The sequence below is a fragment of the Vulpes lagopus genome, chromosome 15 (assembly GCF_018345385.1).
Source record: "Vulpes lagopus strain Blue_001 chromosome 15, ASM1834538v1, whole genome shotgun sequence".
NCBI lineage: Eukaryota > Metazoa > Chordata > Mammalia > Carnivora > Canidae > Vulpes > Vulpes lagopus.
Genome location: NC_054838.1, coordinates 2,095,298 through 2,116,126, shown reverse-complemented (window position 1 = coordinate 2,116,126; position 20,829 = coordinate 2,095,298). Strand labels below are relative to the sequence as shown.

The 20,829-nt window shown below is 43.9% G+C and overlaps 1 protein-coding gene and 1 long non-coding RNA gene across 3 annotated transcripts in view; one reads left to right on the top strand and one right to left on the bottom strand.

The window, feature by feature from the left end:
• The first annotated feature begins 11,449 nt into the window (after nucleotides 1-11,449).
• BBOX1 (gamma-butyrobetaine hydroxylase 1) overlaps nucleotides 11,450-20,829 on the top strand; it is a 59,804-nt gene continuing 50,424 nt past the window's right edge. Inside the window, exons 1-2 of one of the 2 annotated variants that reach the window (XM_041730516.1) lie at nucleotides 11,450-11,595; nucleotides 19,361-19,614. In XM_041730516.1, the coding sequence (XP_041586450.1) occupies nucleotides 19,396-19,614 (219 nt within the window). In that variant the 5' untranslated portion in view covers nucleotides 11,450-11,595; nucleotides 19,361-19,395. Of the gene's footprint in view, nucleotides 11,596-19,255; nucleotides 19,615-20,829 lie in introns of those variants that run through there. The other variant, XM_041730515.1, reaches the window with a different exon arrangement.
• LOC121476470 lies at nucleotides 12,149-20,812 on the bottom strand. Its single transcript, XR_005983953.1, has 4 exons — nucleotides 19,920-20,812; nucleotides 19,079-19,378; nucleotides 13,225-13,915; nucleotides 12,149-12,931 (listed from the first exon to the last, which is right to left on the bottom strand). It is a non-coding gene; the product is annotated as an uncharacterized LOC121476470 (long non-coding RNA).

Genomic DNA, 20,829 nt, shown 5'->3' with positions numbered 1-20,829 from the left:
GACTAAGGAGAGATGGCAGCATGCAGATGGGGCATCAATGTGAGACTTCCAAAGGTGTGCAAAAATTTCAAGGTTAAGTAGACATTGCAAAAGGTAGTTGAACAGGAAACATCTTGCTGGTAACACATCCAAGAGGGCTGAGCACTCGTAATATGTCAAGAAGCTGTGGGATAAACTGCCAAGAGCAAAAACTGAATGGTTTCAAGAAAGTTAAGCTAGAAAGCATCTCATATTAGAAAACTATGCAATAAGGAAATCTCAGAGGGCCCTCTTGCATCCCACAGTAGAGTGAGCAATTGAACGCTTCCGTCAGCAGCCAGCCGGTTTCAGCCAGAGACTCAGAGACTGCCAAGGGACATGTGGGATTGAAGTGACCAGCTAAGTTAAAGACACTTGTCCTATTCCATCTTCTTCCATACTAGAGAAAGAGAGAGGAAGAGAGAAAAGAGAGATCGTTACCTTGGGTCAATCCAAAGTTCGATGTAAAAGAGCAGGGCAAAAGCAATACACTGACTATGACATCGAGGCCTTCAATTCAACTAGACTGGATTGAACTTCTTTGTATCTAAAATTTACCAGACACCTGTGAGATCTAAAATAGTTAAGATTACTAGCATAATAAATGTCATTAGGTCATTTGCAAACGGTCCCTCCACCCCCTTGACATCTTCCATAGGCTGGAAAAAAATAGCATGAATCCTGCCCATTGGTGTGGGGCATGGCTATGGCACTTGCTTTGGCATATGGGGTCTTGGCAGACCTGGTATAAGCCAGAACTTAAGCAGCATTTATGCGGATTGGCTGGCTCTTTTCCACTCCTGCCTTTCACCATAAGAAGAACAAGAACATGCCGCCGTTGGTCACTGGCCAGAAAAGAATGGAAGACACGTGAAGAGGGCATAAACCCAACTCATGAGCTATAGCCAAGCCCCGTCTAGAACAGCTGGAGCCCAACCAGCTGGTGAAATGTGAGAAGTAGATGGATGGAGAGATAATTTAGCCATTCTACTATATTGATAAGCATTAGGTTTTTATCCTTTCAATTTTTTTTAAGTTCCGAATTTGCTTCAATGAACGTCTCTTTCCATATGTCGTTGTGCGTATGAGAGATGAGTTCTATAAGCTAGAGAACTAGCAGAGGAATTTCTGGGCCAAAGGTATCACACGCTAAGACTTGGTCATACGCAGCCAAAATTACCTGGAGAGCTCTTCTAACTACGCATATCATCACTTCGACATTCCCTCCCACTGGCTATAAGAGGAGGGCCTGTGTTTCCATTCCCTCCTAAGGACAGGCCTTAACAAACGTTTCCAATTTTACCAAACTGAGGGTGAAAAAAAGTCTCCTTCGTTCAACATCATTGGTTGAAAATGATAAAGTATTACTCTATGTGCGTATGTGGAAGGGTTTCCACAACACAAGTGAAAAAGCAAGTTGCAGAACTGTACGTGACATGATCTCCTTTCTTGTAGGCACATAAGCAACTTGCACGTGCCTCACATATAAATGTGTGCAAATGCATGTGTGTGTGTATGTAGGCATACCTTTATTTAAGTTTATATAAATTATTAAAATCTGGAAAAATATTCTCCAAACTGTTAGCACGATCCTCTCTTACAAACTCACGTGAGAAAAAAAAAAAAAAAACTCACGTGAGGACAAGGGAATAAAGAGAGAACGTTAGTGGTGTACTTTATTAGTTCTGCGTTGTTTAAATTTTATGATCATGGAAGATTTTATAACAAAAGAAAGTGATAAATATAATAATGTTTCTTTGAAAATAAAGCAAAAATCTTATTTTCCAGAACTATACGGCCATAATCCCCAAGTAATGGGTTATTTCCAACCTCAGTGAGAAATAAGGTCGCAGGGTCATGTAAGAGATCACAGCTCTTGTGCGCTTGACATTTACATTAACATTATTTGACTTAGTGATATATCAGATATAAGTGATAAATAAAAGTATTTTAAAATTGCTTATTGATAAGGCAGTCAGTAATGATACTCCTCTTATTAATTACAGAGGGATGAAATCTTTAAAATCTCATTCTAGATATATCTGTGACTGGGCACGTGGAAGCAACCAAGTAATGCTAATATAATCTAAGACAAATGAGTCTAGGGGCACCTGACGGCTCGGTCCATCAAGTGTCTGACTTCAGCTCAGGTCATGATCCCAGGGACCTGAGCTCTCTGCCTCCCCGACGCGCAGGAACCTTCTTTCTCTCTCTCCCTCTGCCCCGCCTCCCGCTTTGCACTCTCTCTCTCTCTCTCAGATAAATAAATAACATCTTAAAAAAGATTTTTTTAATTAATGAATCAAGATTTCCCCTTGTATTTCAGGAGGCTTTCAGTCTCAGAGCTCTGTGTTTATCTTCTTTTTTTAAAAAGCCATTAATGGACTAACCTAATTCTTTAGTAGAAGAGTAAAACAATTTCTCTATTGAGATGTTTCCGTATCTCCAGTTTATCTCCCTAACAGCATCTCAACATTGAAATTTACTGCTGCATTTGCAAATCAAGTGCACATGTCTGGATGAAACTTTTTTTTTTTTTTTTAGTGTCTTTTGATACTCAAATGACACATTCTCTGAAGAGGAAAAAAATCAAAAAAAAGGAAAAAAATCAAAGATTTTGAGGAATTGATATCTGGCTAGACAAAAGCAAACGTACGAGTCATTGTTTCTGAGATGCTTTATATAAGCAGTGTGTCCTCCCCTCCCATTATTCCAGTCATGTAGTGAGTAAGGAGTTACACTCTTTTATGCCAAAAATGCAATCAGAGCCTTGTGAGCTAATTGGAAAAATGATCATGAAAGAAAAACAAAAAGCCCCATAAAGCTAAGAACAAATAAAACGTATTGTAAATACATCTGGATAACGAAATAAGATTTAGTTTCAAGAGCGCGAAAGACATTAATATGCTTTCCCAAATGCAAGCTTGCCCATGAGTTACACACATTTGGACCACGTCCTTGAAGAGATTTCAATGTAGCATTTTTTTTTCTAGACACATTCTAAATTCATCTTCCACGTTCTAAATCCATCTTCCACAGCGTACCATCAAATCCTAAACCCCCTTTCCCAGACATATGTGGAAGTGCTTTGCTGAGGTATTCAAATAGCCTGGAGAGTACTTCATTTGTTAAACAACAATTCAGCCAACAGAATTATCTGTAACTTAGTTGAAGTAATTTGATTGCTGGTTCCCAGAAAGGGTTCATGCGGGAGATACACGTACAAGAAAACAGCACAGGAAATTTCTCTCGAGTCCCACTGGGTCTCCTAGAATTTAGCTGTAGAATTAAAGACATGGTCCACAATGGAGATCACTTGAACTTTTGTACTGAGACTCAAAAGAAACCCATTAATTTCAGGGAGGACGTACAGGATTCAGACCAATGTTGCCAAGATACAATATTGGTTTGAGAACCACTTGAAAGTCTTGGGAAGGCAATGATTTATCAGTTTAGGTGCTCAAATCCACGGGTAACGTCCATTTAGTCTCATTTCCAGCTTTTTGAGTTAAGCTCAACCACCATCAGTTTGGTACACATTGTTCTAAATGTAAAATCCTCAGCACTGACTTCTGGGAGGCCGTGGAGGTAGCGGAGGCCCGGCTGGTTGTAAGAAGGTTGGCTGGACGTAACTGCGCTCAGGACTGTAGACAACCTCCTGTCTTGTGTTCAACAGGTGTTCGAAGGAACGCAACGGTTTGCATATCTAAAACCAAAACTGCAGTGTACCCCTCTGGGCCTTGGCGGACAGAGGCTAAGAATTGCTAGGAGCAGGGGAAGCCCCCAGAAGGAAATGTCTGTGTGTACACACACACACTCGGTCTTCCAAAACTCTCCACCTTCTCCTTCTTGAGCCTTTTACTTGCATCCAGGAGCAGATGTTGTTCCCCTCTTTTCTGCCCTGGGTCCTGCCCATCTGTGTAACTTGGACTCTTCCCACTGTCCCTCCGTCCGCGCATCGGCAGGGATCTGTTCCTCGAGGGCATCACCCTGACCTCTAGCTCACCATTTTTGCATGGTTCTTCTCCCAGCCTGGAATGTTCTCACACTCCCTCCTGTCCTCCTGTTCTCTCTGCCTGGAATGCTTTTTACCCTCTCCCAAAAGCTGGTCTGTCTTATCATTCAGATCTCAGCTGGAGCATTTTCTCCATAAAAAAAATAAATAAATAAAACAAAATAATTTTTAAAAAGCTTCCCTGGACCATCACACTAATATACTAATATCCTTTCTCTCAAATTTCTCTGCATCCCATTACCCTGCTTAGTATTTTTAGACCACTCACCACTAACTGAAATGATCTCATTAACTTACTCACGGCCTGTGCTCTTCAGTGCAGTAAGAGCTCATTGAGGAACATCTTGAAGAGTTCAAGGCGGACTCGTAAACATGCTTGTCGAATAAATGAGTAAATGATTATCGCAGTCGCTTTTACTCTCTACCTTGCTACCACAGTAATGAGAAGCTCAGGTTTTGATCTCAGAACTCCATTCGAATCCTACCCTTGCTAATGACAGCTTAGTAACTTGGATGAGTTACCAAGCTCCTTTGAGCCTCAGTTTACCCACCTGTAAAGTGGAAATAATAGCATCTACTTCATTGAGTTCTCTGAAGATTAAACAAAATAAAGCATAAAACACAGACCAAAGTTTCTGCTCCATAAGAAATGCTCAGTAAACACTAGTGAGGAAGTTGGATTTCTATCAAAGGATATTTATGTTTGACAAGATCAGGAATGTTAACGAGGAGATGCTGTGCTTTGCCAACAGTGGGACCCCCCCCCCACCCCACCCCAGGGCTGGACTAGGCAGTTAGGCAGACCTGAATAGGAGGGAAGAAAGCAGGACGGCAGGGGGGAGATTGCCCGGGGCCACCAGTCTCTGCTCAGAGAGACCACCCCGGCTCCCATAGATGAGCCCCTTTTGTGGTTTAGCACAGCCTGATAAGCCGGAGATAGGTGTCCAATTTTGGAGCATGCACACTTACGGAAAACCGTGCCCTCTAGTAACCCTCAGTTACTTATTAGTTATTTTAATACCATTATAATTAGTTATTTTCATATCATTATAATATCTTTTACGTTGCCTCCATGGGTTTCACTCAGGTGCTCATGGGAAGATGGTGCACATGAGCCTGCGCAAAGGTTGGAGGTGCACAAACCTGGGCAGATCCAGGGGGTGGCATGGCAACGACAAGATAGGAGGGAGGAGACCCAATCGACCGCCAGAAAAGTAACCCAGTGAGGAACGCAGCCGGCTGCTACCTACCTTCGAGTCAGGCCACCCCTGCAACTCTGGGGAGTATTTTCACTTTGTTAGACCTTCACTGCTTCAACTCTCTCTCGAGTCTCATCACTGGATCCTTTCCCTGGAGGTACAATTCATTACCCCTAATACCAGCCTGGACATTTTGGGGGGCAGAGAGGAGATCATAGTAAGAAGGCAAGTTAACTAGCAGTGTTCCCATCACACTTTGAAGATAACATTGCCGGTGGAGAAGGCCAGAACTGCCTTTGGGAGAGAAACGGTTGAAACGGGTCAGGTGTTGCCCGACGGTTACCTGACTGGTGAGAAGGTCGTATCCAGCAGCATTTCCTGAGTGAATTCCCCACGGTCAATTATTAGCCATGTAGATCCGGGGATGTGAGTCTCCCAGAGCTGATCAGATTCAGTGAGGCTGCCCTGCAATATCCGAACTAAAGCATATAAACGAGGGATCAACTTGTTGAATTAGAATAAGAGCCCTTGGGGCACCTGGGTGGCTCCGTGGCTTGAGCATGCTCTTGATTTCAGTTCTCGTGGTGATCTCAGGGTGGTGGGTCTCCTGCTCAGGGTGAGGTCTGCTTGAGATTCTCTCTCCCTCTCCCTTTGCCCCTCCCCCTACTCAAAGGCATGCTCTCTCCCCTCCAAAATAAATAAATAAAATCTAAAAAAAAAAAAAAAGAAGAAAGAATAAAGAAAGAATAAGAGCCCTTCCCTTCAAATAATTCACGTTAGCCTGAGAAGTTCTGCTAAGAAAAAAAAAAATCCATGAAGATGAAATTTTTAGGTAAAACGGCTTGGTGAGCAAGAACTATTTGTGGGTGTTAGATGTTACTGGGGCTCTGCTACCCAACACTAAAGCATCCATCTGTACTGCCTTTGATGGTGCTGGAGGGGCGATATCAGCTTTCCTCTTCTAATTTCTGTTTTTTAATGATCCCTCATCTTCCAACTGATCCCGTCCTTAGCTATCTTAGCATCATCATTAAATTTACTAATTTAGCCAGGGGAAGAGACGGAAGAAACTACACAGCCAGTTAGCTATGAAATTCCACTATAATTTTCTGGAATTAATTTTCTACAATTGCATTCTCTAAGCATCTTTTTGAAGGTCTTATTACGCTTTAGTACATTCCATGTTTATAATCTATGACTGAGCTCACACATTTGAAAATTGCCAATGACTATAGGAGTAATGAGGATTTGTAGACACTGAGGCTCTTCACAAATATTCCACTTTCCTCCTTCCAATAACATAGCTGGATTGCGGTTCCCTACCTCCTTGAAGGGATACATGACTATTGACTTGCTTCATTGATGAAATGGGTGGAACCCATATGTGACACTAACAGGTGGGAGTCTTTAAAATTCTAGGCGTGATTAGCCATTCTAACTTCCCCTCTGCCGCAGCATCTGGTGATATTCCAGGACGTCATCAATCTTGATACTTGAGCTCCTGGAGCACATCTCACCACCCATCCATGATGGGCATATCGTGAGTGTAAGAGACATACCTCCCTCAATTGTCTTAAGCTACTGAGCTTTTGCAGCTATTTATTTTTGCATGATAACCAAACCTGCCCTCACTAATATAATATTAAAGTGAAAATCTCTAGTGTTCCCTGATGAGTATCTAGGTTATTGGTTGTTATTGTTTTTGTTTGTTTGTTTTTTAAAGCTTAGAAATGTGGACGCCCAGGTGGCTTAGCGGTTGAGCATCTGCCTTCCGCTCAGGGCATGATCCCAGGGTTCCAGATCGAGTCCCACATCGGGCTCCCTGCATGGAGCCTGCTTCTCCCTCTGCCAGTGTCTGCCTCTCTCTGTGTGTCTCTCATGAATAAATAAATAAAATCTTTAAAAGAAAAAAAAAATAAAGCTTAGAAATGTTTCAGATTCACCATCTATAAAATAATATTGTTAGATCAGAAGATGTCTAAGACTCTTCCAAAAGGCAAATTATAGTCTGCATTTACTGATGATTTTCCTGAGCTCTGCCTTTAAGTTGATGTTCATATCAATGAATCTGTGTTTTCATTAACAGCCTGTCGGATGAGTTTCCAACTCTTTTCTGAGCTGATCTTTGTGGAGATCATTTTTAATAGTATAAATAAAGGTAGGTTCCCACACAAGATCTTTTCTACATTTATGAGAGATTTCCTTCCAAAGTTTTGAGTTTATAGGAACAGAGCTCGGCTAAGCAACTTTTGGGGAGGAATTGGTAGGTAAAATGAAAAAGTACTTATAGCACTGTGAAGAGAAAAAGATGTCTAACTGCTAAAAAAGAGAAAAAAGAAAAAAACATGTTGAGGTGTGGGAAAAGGGGCCCATTGAGCACAGAGTAGCAACACTGAAATATTTGGGGAGGAATAAAACATCTTCAAGAGAAATTGAGGAATTAAATTAATTAATTTAATTTTAATTTAAAGAAATTAATTAATTAATTTCTGAAACGAAACAGTTCTTCTACTCAGTGTAACCATTACCAGCCAATGGAAGATGTTCATGGGAACAACGTTCTCAAGTAGAAATTATCACTCATCATTAAGCTTCTTTCAATTAACCGAGCAGGAGAGAATACCACTGCTGAGGCCTTTATATTTCTGATTTCTCACATGTTTGTCTTAAAAACTCAGTATATTCCTCACTGAGAGAACATATGGAATGACTAAATCTTCAGTATTAATTCAAAGCCATTTTTTTTTTCTCTCTACTATCCCAGGATACAAAATACAGCTGAGAACAAAGTTAGAGCATTAAAAAAAAAAAAAAAATAGCCTTTCTCCCCTAGGCTCAGATAACAGATTTGTTGCCAAATGGAATTTTACCAAACTTTCTAAAATGAGTAACATTGTGTGAGCGCGGTTCCCTTGGGAACTATATAAAAATGAGATGTCTATCTCAAAGGGTTCTCCAAGAAAAACCCTGAAAGAAGCGGGCATTTGTCTTGACCTAGAGACAACTGCAGAAAATTACAAACACCTAAGAATGGCTTAAACTAAAAAACTTGAATCTTGCCCAAATATGATAATAAAAAGGATATTAAAATTTATTGAATGCCAATTATTCATTCTTTCAACAACACTTATCGATTGTACATTAGGTGCCAAGAACTATGCCAGATGCTTTTCCATGAACTGTATAATTTGGTCAAGAACTCTGTAAAGTTCAGATTACTTGATAGATAAATGGCTTACCTAAAGTCACACAAGTAATGGGGCTTTTTATTCAAGAGGTATCTATAAGGGTCCACTACATGCCAGCACTTTTCTGTGCACTGGGGTACGTCGTTAGCATTGGGAGGGCCAAGGATGAGGGTATAAATTAAAGCCCCTAGACCACATGTCTAAGTATTTAAAATTATGAACAGTGGTGCGCTGCGTCTAGCTGTTCTGAGCCCAGAAGAGCCAACTGGATTTCTCGCTTCCCAAATTCACATTCAGTCGTGTTGCCTCTGTACCTTGAAATTGGCCATGGCAGGAGCATTTATACACCACAACAAAGGGCAAATGCCACAAATCGGGTGGTGACGGTTGCTGTTTTCAGGGAGCATCTTGGTGAACGCTTAACAGCACACCACTGCTTCTAACAATCTAACTGCTGAATAAAATACATTCTATCCTTCAACCTTGAAAAATATACCTTCATAATAACCTAGAAGTCCAACTTTGAACTTAGAATTCCCAGATGCCATATTACACTAATATGCTAACTAGAATTTAAATAAAAATATGAAGCAATAACAGCAATTCAAAAAAAAAAAAAATAGAATTCCCAGATGCCTTGTTGTTCCATGCCAGAATTTGGGAAGGGAGGGAGGGCCAGTCCCTAGACTATAGGTCCCAGCCTGGAGCCTGAGAGCCTCGGACCCCTCCACTTTTCATCCTACCCTGAGTTTCATCCTGCACAGGGAGGGAGACTGTGTGGATGCCCCAGAATGCACGTCCAAGCTTCAGCTATCCGTACACCCTACACACATGCACAGCTGCCCCTGGATCATCCCCTGGGCCTTGGTGTGTATATACCAGAGCTACAGTACCACCTCCGTGGCCTGGAGAAACAGAAGAGATCACTCGCAGACCCTAGAAGAGGCACAAGTCCTTGCAGCTCTGAAGTTTCAGGGCCTCGGCTTGCAGAGCATTATCTAAAATAGAGGGATGGTGAGGGCTCCGGCTGGGTCCCTTGGTCTCATAGATGGATCACACATGGTACAGAGGAAGGAGGGCCAGAGTAGGGGCCCCTAAAACCCAAAGCACTATTTCCTATTTGAAGAATGGCACAAAATACAGGAGTTCCAAAGCCCTCGTGGAGTTCACGTCCCACTAAGGGGAAAGATACCAGTTTAATTATTTAAAACAAATTATTTCCAAGACCAAATTGGTCTTATTACCACCCCTTTCATCAGCCCAAGTGGAAAATATTTAATATTTACCATCTATGGACAGTTTGTTATTTACTCAGAATTACTAAGTTCTTGAAATCAGAATGGCTAAAAACCTCAGAGCCTAGCTAGCTGATGATTGCAGTTAGCAAAATGATTACTGGTATTTATTTATTGTCACAGTATTCGTATGGGACAGACTGAGGACAGCTTCCCACTCAATGCAAATGTTCCTTCTGACCTACCTGCTCGACTCATTTTGCAAATTCTAGACTCGGCTTGCTCCTTACTCATGGGACCTGTCACCATGGATAATAAAAACACTTGTGTTATTTACTTGAGGATTAGGACTATGTGGTCACCTGTTCATTATTTGCCAGCACACCACTGGGTTACACATTTGTATAGTAAATGCTTCAGTATAGGAAAAAAAAATAATTATTATATTTGAGAAAAGGAATTCAAAAGAGGGAGAAGAAAAACTTTTCATTTAATCTTTCTCTTTTTTTTCTTAATAATGTGAGGGCAAGGGGATGATGGGCTATTTTGGTTCTCTTCTTTATATAAAATTATATATAAATTAGTATTTTTAATGTCATTCGAACACTTTTTGAACTTTTAAAACCTTTTGAAAATGACTAAAATTTGAACAAGGAGAATGCTGTGTATATCAACTGCTTATATGGCAAATATTTTTCGTAAATCCTACTGTTTATCCTTCTTCAAAATGGGAAATTGTGCAAGCAGCAGAACTTCTCCATAGGTCCTAGGTTTCGCTGAAGCTTGGCCCGGCCATCGACAGGTCCCCGGGTGTCCCCGTGTGGTCACTACAACCCCATGTCCCTGCCCTGCCCCTGGAGCGCCCAGGCCTCCTCCCCTGCAAACACACCTGGCTCCCCAGGGGAGTGGCACCTTGCCCGGTCTCACCCAGTCCTCCTGGGGGGTGTAGCCTATGGGAACTGAAGTTCACGTGACTCAACAGGGAGCTGATTTTAAGAAGAAAGTTTTCTTAAATGAGAAGGGAAAGGGGAAGGGGAAAGGGGAAGTGGAAAGGGAAGGGAAGAGGGAAGGAGGAAAGGGGAAGGGGGAAGTGGAAAGGGAAGGGAAGAGGGAAGGGAGAAGGGAAGGGGGGGAGTCATTAAGTTTTCTTAAATGAGAAGGGAAGGAGGAAAGGGGAAGGGGGAAGTGGAAAGGGAAGGGAAGGGGGAAGGGAGAAGGGAAGGCGGAAGGGGGAAGGCTGAAGGGGAAAGTGGGGAGAAGGGGGAAGGAAGAAGGGGGAAGGGAGGAAAGGGAGAAGGGAAGGCGGGAGGGGGAAGGGAGAAGGGGGAAGGCAGAAGGGGGAACATGGAAAGGGAAGGGAAGGGGGAAAGAGGAAGAGGGAAGGGAAGGGGAAGGACATGGCCAAGAGTGGGTGTCGGGGTCAAGAGTATGGTGGGTTTGCGCTTGTTTTCGGGGCAGGAATTCATTTTTCCCTTCCTTCCTTCCCTTCCTTCCTTCCCTCCTTCCTTCCTTCCTTCCTTCCTTCCTTCCTTCCTTCCTTCCTTCCTTCCCTTCCTTCCTTCCCTCCTTCCCTTCCTTCCCTCCCTCCTTCCCTTCCTTTCCTATCTCCATCTCTGTCCCTGCACCACTCTCCCCATCCTCCCCCTCCCACCCAAGCTCCCTCCGGGAGTTGCTACACCTTCGGATTGGGACATCCTTCCTCATTTGCAAGCCTCAGCCGTGTCTGGGGGCAGGGCTTCCGTGGAGCTGCCAGGAGCAGAAAGGCTCCCAAGCAGTAGCTACATCACATGTCAGATGTGGGGAAACTGCAGGCAGGTCAATCCGGGATGTGCCGGTTCCCAGAAGGCTCCCTCTCCAGAGGACGGTGAGGATCAAAGCTGACGTTTCCTTTCCTGGGCAAGTGGTGCGTGGTTTGGCGCTTGAAGCACTTCTGAGAACAGGTACGATTAAGCTCAGCTTTGCCTTATTTGAAGGGCACCGGGGCTGGGGGCTGGGGCGGGGGAGCATCCCATTGGGAACCCAGGCACGTGTGTCTCCTGGCCTGTGGGCCCCCACGGGGATGGGCCCTCGCGCCCCGAATAGGCTTGATTTTGGAATGCGGTGGATCCGATTGCTTCTTGGCAGCCTTCCTGTCCCAATTATGTTTGGCTTAGTCTGGTAGTCAAGTTGCTTGACAGTCCCCGGGCTGATCCAGAAAGCCTACCAGGGGACAGAGAGGATACTGTCTAAAGAGCAGACTGGGTGGCGGGAAAGGGAGGGTTCGGGCTGGATTTGGAAACAGTCACCGAATGATCCACAGCCCAGCCCGAGGAAAGGGCCACATATTGTACCTTGGCCCTTTGTTAAGGCCAGAAAGCTGAGTGTGACGTGCTTCTGCAGGATACTGCTCAGTTAAGACCGACCTTTGTGTGCATTTTCAGTTCTTTTTTTACCCCCAAATGTAGCTCAAGAGGAGACATGACAGGTGTTTTGGATGGATTTTATTATAAAACATAGGATTTCTCATAACGAATACATGTTCTGGTTCAAAGATCTAGACCCAGTGCCCTGCATTACACCCGTCAGGGAGCACTTTGATAGAGGAGTTTGGATCGGACTGGGGTCATTCTACCAGAGTGAAGCTTTTTGTGAAAAGTTTTCCTTTTTATCATTTAGGAAGGAAGTGTTTGCACAAAATCTGATACTTTCAACACAGTGGCAGGCAGAGTGGTGAACCTACTCAAGAGAATGGAGACTGTTTTTTTTCTAATGGCTTTATAGGACTCATTACCCACAGGAGTATATTCATGAATTATTAAGTGGCTCAGCCACTTACTAAATCAAGTCAAACAAATAAATAAAAGACAACGGCCTCTGAGCTGAAGGCCCGTAGGCAGCAAGGGTAATGAGTGTGCATGTGTGCAGCAGATACTCAGGTTCAGACGTTCAAACACGCAAATACAGCCTGGTCAACCCTTACCTTACCAGGTGAGTTGAGTTTTATGATTTAAAGGTTGATATATAAAAGAATAGTAATACTGTCTAAGCCTTTATGGTGTAATGTCTGGAAAACTTCCTCCTCTTCCAATGATGCAATGTCGGACAGTGAGGTCAACTAACAACCAACAAACTCGAGATTTGGCGACTCTTTTAACAGCATATTTTTGGTAAATTAAAATTTTTGCCTGAGAAATTATTCAGCCACAGATTCCCCATGACGTAGTTCAGTGTAGTGGGCAGGTTCCCATTTCCCCTGCTCTCAAGTCGGTTGCTTCTCCTGTCCAAGCTCTAGGTCACCTGTAAAATAGAAGTGATGGCGCAGAGCTCAGTGTTTTCCAGAGGATTAAATAAAATTAATATAATCGAAGGCATTAGCAGAGGGCCAGAACAGAGTAAGTGCAAAATGAATGATTTTATACAGACACACACACACACACACACACACACACACACACACACACACACTCTCTCTCTCCCACACAATTTACGTGTTTCCTGCATTGTGATCATTTTCTGATCCTACCACCCAGGAGCAGGAGGACAGACACGTTGGAGGACCCCGCTGTCCGATAGCAGGGCTGATGACTTACCCGAAGAAGGTGGAAATTCACGTTTGATAACATGAGTCCTATTCCTTCCTTCTCTTACAAAAAACGGTCCAAAAAAAAAAAATTATAGTCTTTTATTTTAGGGGTCGGTAATCTAGTGGATGAATCAGCCTCCTTCGATGTATCTTAGTAATTCCCGTCAATTTAAATTTCACGTATAGTAACTGGGAAGCTTCTCATCAACTTCCTGAGAAGCTTCTCCAAACCCCATGGTTCAAATTAGCTGTGATTGGTGTTTGAAGAAATTTTGCACCGTCTTTCATTAGAACCAGGAACTGTTTACTTTATGTGTGCAGGGTGAACTGGCAAAGGCAGGGTGGAGGGGCCCCCCCACCAGCCAGCATCGTGGGCTTGCACATCACACCAGCATCTGAGCGTCCGTCATGCTCGCCTATCAGATGAGGGCACTGAGCCCAGTGATGGCACGAGTTGTTTCTCTCAGGCCCGGAGACTTCGAGTTCTGAGTTCTTTCATTTCCAAGATCAAGGCATAAAATAACTTGCAGAGCTACTTCCTTGAGTTTCCAAACTGCGCTCGAGAAAACCAGCTGACAGAACTTGAATTTATAAAATTTTTAAAAGGAGAGAACCACGCCCATTGCTGAAGTAGGGTAATCTCTAAAACAGACCATTTAGTTGCGCCAAACAGGAGCCCCAAATAAACTTCCATAACTCTGAAGGGGAAAAATATGGTGAGTCAGTTAGGAAGGAACACGCACACACACACACGTACACCCCAAGTGTTGGGATTAAATTAAAAGAAATCTATCCTATCAGGTTGGAATCCCCCTGCCCCGTGATCTGTTTTTCAGGACAAGCAAGTCTACTCCCTCCCACACAAACCAATCTGATTGTTTTATAAGCCAAATGGTAATTGTAAGGAGAAGCCAAGTAATAAGTCCTAAAGGAAAGAGACGTTTTTGTTTTATAGGTGCTCTTTAACTGAGCAAAGAGGACCCATTGGTAAAGTATATATTTAATATATATTTAGCTGGGAACATCTACTTTTTCCTTTTTCTCTTTTTTTCCTCCTCTTCGAAAAAACACAGTAGTTGACCAGATAACTCCACGTCTATGATGCTTCCACAGGGCTTCAATTAGAACGGGTCACGTGCGCTAAATGGAAAACCAGATTTCAACAAATCATACTCCTGGATAAGCCTATAAATTTTTCAGAAAAATATTTGCCTTTAAATACTGGTGATCCTTGATTTTTCTTTCTCTTTTTTGAAAGTTCATCGCATAGATAAAAGCCCAACAGAGCTTTGAGTAACAAGACAGGTTAAAGAGGGAAACAGTTTTCCCATTTCTCTCTGCTTTTGCTTGGATTACCATTCACCTTTGTCATGAGTTGAGAAAGGGATTGTGAAGAGTAGAAATGACCCGGCAAGCTCCTTCCCAGACACCCAAACAATCGAGCCTCAGCAACACCCAAGTCTTTCCTGTTCTTCCACACTCTTGCCTGGGCCTTGGGCAGCTCCCATCAGCCACTGGTCTCGAAAGCACCTCCTCCCTCGAAATACCCTCCTCAGCATATCCACTTGGCCAAGCAGGCTGGTGGGGGGCCGGGGGGCCGGGGGCATCAGGTTCCCCTATATCTGGAAGTGTGCTTTTTCCTTTGCAGTTCAAACATGTTAGGTCGAAAAGGGAAAGAGAAAAAGGAAAGAGCGACAGAGGGAGACGGAAAGCTTCAAATGGCAGGTAGGAATGTAATTAGCGTTGGCTGGTTCAGATGCCTGTAGGTGTGAGCACTTGCAGCAGTCAGGGGGACATGGGCGCTGTGCCGTCTTCGAGCACAGGGACAACGTTTGTGGTCGTGGGAAATGTACCCTTCACGCAAGGTGTCCATCAAGAATCAAGGTATCAAGCTCCAAGTCTTGTAAAAATCCGTTCAGCCAAAACTTCTTCCAACCCGTCAATGAACACGTCATAGAAAATGAGCGGAGTCCGGAATATACACTGACAGGTGTGGGATGTTGGTGATAAAAATAAATGAAAAGAATTTATTTTTTTCTTAATTGTCTCACTCCCTTGGAGAGCTTAAGTCATTCCGCGGACCATCTGCAGGCCGACACCCCCTCGCCTCTTTCTTCCGCTGCCTATTCAGGTAATCGCAGCACATGTTTCATTGGGTTATGATGAAGATTCAAGGAGTTATCGTCTGTCAAGCACTTAGCATGTGATTGGCATGAAGAAGGCATTTGGTAAATGTAAACGTTTACTATTATTACTAGTACTGTCAGCTTACCGTCGATATAACTAAAACCAATATTCTTACTCTACAACCAACCTGGTTACTCCGTCCTAAGATCCCATAAACAGTTACCACTATTCTTCCAAACTCTCAAGGTAAAAAAAAAAATAAAAAATAAGTAAAAAATAAGAAATCCTTCCTCATTAAGGTACTCATTTCTCTCTCTCTCTCTCTCTCTCTTTAACACTAGAAATGTAGTAATTCAAAGTCCCACATTTTGAAAGACATTTATAACCTGGAAAGTAACCATGCATCCTGAAAGGTAGAGAATCAAGACATCCCACGTTATAAAGAATAGGCTGAGAAATTGAGTAGACTTGGAGACTTGGAGAAAGAGGGAATGAAGGAGACACGTGATTTTAGTGGACTGTAACTGAAGGACCGGTAGAGTGGGATAAACACGTCCTACACGGTTTTGAAATCACATTAGGACCAATATGTCCAATGTATCTTAAAAGGGAGCTCTGTTGAGGTGCCTGGTTGACCTAGTGGGTTAAGCGTCCTGACTCTTGATTTCAGCTCAGGTCCTGATCTCAGGGCTGGCATCTGGCTCTGCGTTGGGCGTGGAGTTTGCCTGAGATTCTCTCTCTCCCTCCCTCTTTCCCTTTCCCCCAGCCTCCCCATCCCCCATACCCTCTTTCTCTCTCCATCTCTCTCTTTCTCAAACAGAAAAAGGTAGCTGGGTCTCCATATAGAGAAGGTGAGTTTGGAAGCCACGTACGTTTATCCAGCGTGTGTTGATATTTTGAGGTGTCTTTTGCCTTTGATTCTTGGCAGGTAGTTTGAGCAAGGGAACAACCCCTCAGGTTTATAAATAGATCAGGTTAAGTACCAAAAAGAATAAATAACAAGATAAACAAATTAGGATACGTGCATGTAGTTTTTGTCCCCACTTGTGTTTTGCCTGTGGACGCTCCATCTTCCATGTTGATGCTTATTTGCTATGAAACCAGAACCTTTTCTACCTGTCGTCAGGCTGGCCACCCACTGGAAAAGCACAGCCTTATACAAAGAAGACTTATAATAGCCTCATGTCTGGTACACAGAGGCACATGTCCGTACGGGCGTCGATAGGAGCGAGGAGTCAGTGTGCCTTCAGAAGCATTGATCCCATCCCGGGAGGCTTCCTCAGATACACTTCCTCTCTATGGGGGTGTCTGGGAGCCTCTCAGACAACTCGGGGTGCCATTCAGCCCCAGCCTTATTCCCTTTCTTTTGTAATTACCTCACTTTTTCTCGATCTCTGGAACCTCGTGGTGATCTTTGAACTTTCTGGTACAGCACTGCTGGCCAAAAGGGGCTTAGTATTATCTGAATGATGCGTTTAACTTTATATACAAGGAGAAATGAAAGATCTGTTTTCTGTGTTGAAGTGTGATTGCCTACCACCGTAATGGAAGCGCGCCTTCCGTAACCCGATTGAAGCCAGGCAAGGTCTTGCCTGTGGGCCAAGTATGGCCTGCAGCCTGCTTTGTCCAGCTTATGAGGTCAGAAGAGTTTTGCATTCTTACAAATTTTTTAAAAATAAAAACAAGAATTCGTGCTAGGGACTGTAGATAGCCTGGAAAGCCAAAAATATGTGCTGTCTGTCCTTTTGCATGAAATATTCGTCACCCCAGACTTAAACAGTCACAACATTTCTCCTTTTTTTGTCCTTACGTATGGCACATTATTTAAGGATCTGGTTATATTATTCTGTACTTACTGGAACCATCACTGTCCTCTGAAACCACCTATAAGGGAAAACCTGCCAGCCTCCCCTTCTGCTATCAGGGAAATTAGGCGCCCTACCCATTCCGCTTATGTTTGCACTTCCTGTGGGCCCCTTACTCGAAATCTATGAGGTAAACACCCAAGTTTGAACTAAATAATATCTTTGATGATTTCTCTAGGTCATAGTACTGCCCTGTGGCTATTATAAGGTATTAAGAAAAAATAACTGGATGAGGGTTCCTGAGTAGGCATAAGCACATGAGGCCCTGCCAATAGCGTCTCTCTTTTTATCATTAGGTAACTTTAGTGTGGTTGAGCTAACTGCAGGAAAGCAGTCTTTTCTTGTCTTGGCCCGGCTTCATAACCTAAATCATCCAAGTTAATGATTTGAGGAGGTATATGTAAAACCATCACCTGAAAGTTGTGTTCTTTTAATGGAAAGTATTTTTTAAAGTTACGTTAATGGCACATAAAGTCTTCCTATCTGTAAGTTCAAGGAAGGCAAGGAGCTGTTTCGTCCTGCCTGACCTTGAATCTCCCAGTGTCTACTGCGGTACCTGGTACGTAGGCGGGCGGAATCTACTACGTAGAAGGGGCCTGTTTGCGTGTGTGTGTGTGTGTGTGTGTGTGTGTGTGTGTGTGTGGATGTGCCTCCCCTTCATCCCATGACAGCGAAGTCCCGTTTCTATGGTCACGTGTCACCTTCTGCTAATGAGGAGCTAATCATTATATGGAACAAGTGAAGGTGTTCTACTTCTTCTTTGTCAATCTGAAATCCTAGAATATTATATGCGAGGGGAGTGAGACTGACACAATTGAACACTGACACGTCGACCCAATTTCAGAAGGCCAAATATGTAGTCGTTAATGGAATCCTAGTCAACGCTGAGGTGCTCAGTCCGCAATGCCTTGTGGCTCTCTTTTCGCTTGATTTTCTTTCCTATAAATACTTCATGCCCTCAAAATTTGGTGTGTTTCTTCATAAAAAGAAGTCATGGATTCCTAAGGAAGCTGAAGATTCATAAAAATACTCAGTGAAGGTTTAGATTAAACTAAACCAGAATACGTGGGGCGCCCAGGTGCCTCAGTCGGTTAAGCGTCTGCCTTCAGCTCAGGTCATGACCTCAGGGTCCTGGGATCGAGCCCCACGTCAGGCTCCCTGCTCAGTGAGGATTTGCTTCTCTCTCTGCTTCTGCCCCTTCTGCTGCTCATGCTCTCTCTCTCTCAAATAAATAAATCTTTTAAAAAATAAACTAACCATAATATCGAGGCACACTATTTTAAAACATAAAAATCCCAGAGAAATAAAGTGAGACAAGAGTGGGTTGCTCGCAGAGCCTGGGAACTTTTATACTGCATTTAGAAAATGAATCGTATAAGTAAAAAAGTAGATGATGGAAGAGAAATAGCACAATGCACTGGGTGATAGTACCTCCTAGAATAAATAAATTGCATTAAAATCCCCCTCAGTAGAACAAATGTACTAATTTAGCGTCTTAAAAGCATTTTTCCCCCAAAAGGCATGTGCAATTGAATGTCAGTTAAAATAGCACAGAGATGATTAGTTGTACCTTCAATGTGTGGGGTGTTTTTCTCCCTTAAGAAATTTTCGGAGCTTCTGGGGAATCCCTGGGTGGCGCAGCGGTTTGGTGCCTGCCTTGGGCCCAGGGCGTGATCCTGGAGTCCCAGGATCGAGTCCCATGTCGGGCTCCGGGCCTGGAGCCTGCTTCTCCCTCTGCCTATGTCTCTGCCTCTCTCTCTCTGTGTCTCTCATGAATAAATAGATAAAATCTTTAAAAAAAGAAAAATTCTCGGAGCTTTTAAGCAAACACAATTATGAAAGTGCGTATGTCATTGGTTTGGAACTTACCTAAAATTTCTGGGGAAAAAAACCACAAGGAACTCTTTTCCTCTGGATCCTGATTCGGCATGTTGACCTATCTTATTTACTTTTAGCCACTGTGTTTCTGTTTACAGCACATGAAACACTCTCCCCAGAACAAAGGTCCCAGCGTTGATAAGTCAAACCCCAAACTCTGGCAGCGGACTGAACGGCAGGAGCCAGAGTCCCCTTGAATTGTTCGCACTCTTAGAAGTCAAGTTCAGACTCGATCTGCCTGAGATTCCTTGTAACTGAGATTTGTCGCAGCAGGTCGCTGACAGGATTCACCTGCAAGGAGCAGAAACATGCACTGTGCCATCCAAAAGGCAGAGGTGCTGGATGGGGCTCATCTGATGCAGATCTTGTGGCACGATGGCGCGGAGTCTCTCTACCCGGCTGTGTGGCTGAGAGACAACTGCCAGTGCCCCGACTGCTACCTGGACTCGGCAAAAGCACGGAAACTTCTCGTCGAAGCTCTTGATGTGAACATTGTTATTAAAGGCTTGACATTCGACAGAAGAAAGGTAATCGGCTCTAAACTCTCTCTCCTTTCCCTCCCAGGTTGAACGAAGGGCCTAGTCTCCGCTAACTCAAATAGTGAACTCTTTCTTCGTCATTTGATTGTACCTATAAAGTACCTATAGAACCACGTGCGCCGGGTGCCAAGTAAGCTTGCTCGGGAAATGGGGGCTCCTCTTACTGCCACTGCCATCTCTACCACTGCTCTTGTGGCAGTGTTGCTCAGCATTCCTTCAGTGCGTGACAGCCCCAGACCCGGGCAGGGGACTTCTACAAGAAAAAGGAAGCTTCTGGGCTTTAGTTTCCTCACCTGTAAAGTAGGGGTACTGGCAGGGCTTATCCGTGGAGGTGACACGAGGATTCAGCGAGCAGATGTGGGTGGAAACGCTCACCACGGTGTCCGGCTCGCAGCGAGCACCCAGAAACGCGGACTGATTAACGCATTTTGAGTCAAATGAGAGAGTCGATAGGCAAGGCCTGTTTTAGGATTCCCCAAAAACCTGGCTCTCAAAACCACAGACTGGATGTGACCAGCAGCCTGTGCTTCTCCCAGACTCACCAGGAGAGTTAGCAGGAGAGCAAGTGTGACCAGCGAGGTCACGGCTCTCCCCCCGACGCCTGTCGCCATCTGGGCTCAAGGACTTTATTCCCAGGGTTCACTGGTCGCTCGCTGTGTGACCTCAGAACCACTATTTACCCTTCCGTCCCTCACTTGAAAAACGTGACTACTAGTAGTTCCTTCCTGCTAGAGTCGCACGAGGACGAGAAGAGTTATGCCTGTGGTGCTCGTCTTACAGGACAAGGGGCAGTTGTCACTGTCACTGATTATGATGACGGTGTGTCTCCTCATCATCCCTCCGAGCTCTGGCACTCCTAGAGGGGTACTGAACTCCGTGATGTCTGACTTCAAGCCACCACAGGACGTTTGGAAATGACAGGTGTAGAGGCCACAGCACAAGAACTCCGCATCTAGCTCGGTTTTATTTCTTACGTGGCGTCCAAGAGGCCTCCGACCACACCTGTATCCCCTTGGCTTTCAGCTTGCTTGTCTTCCAAGGCCTGCAAGTACATATGTGAAAACACACACACACACACACACACACACACACACACACACACACTAAATAAATAAAAGACTAAAGGCTAATTGCGTCCCCTGATTATCTTAAGGTGACCTTCAGAAACAGCTACAGGGAACCCAAGGGCATGTGCGCAGAATA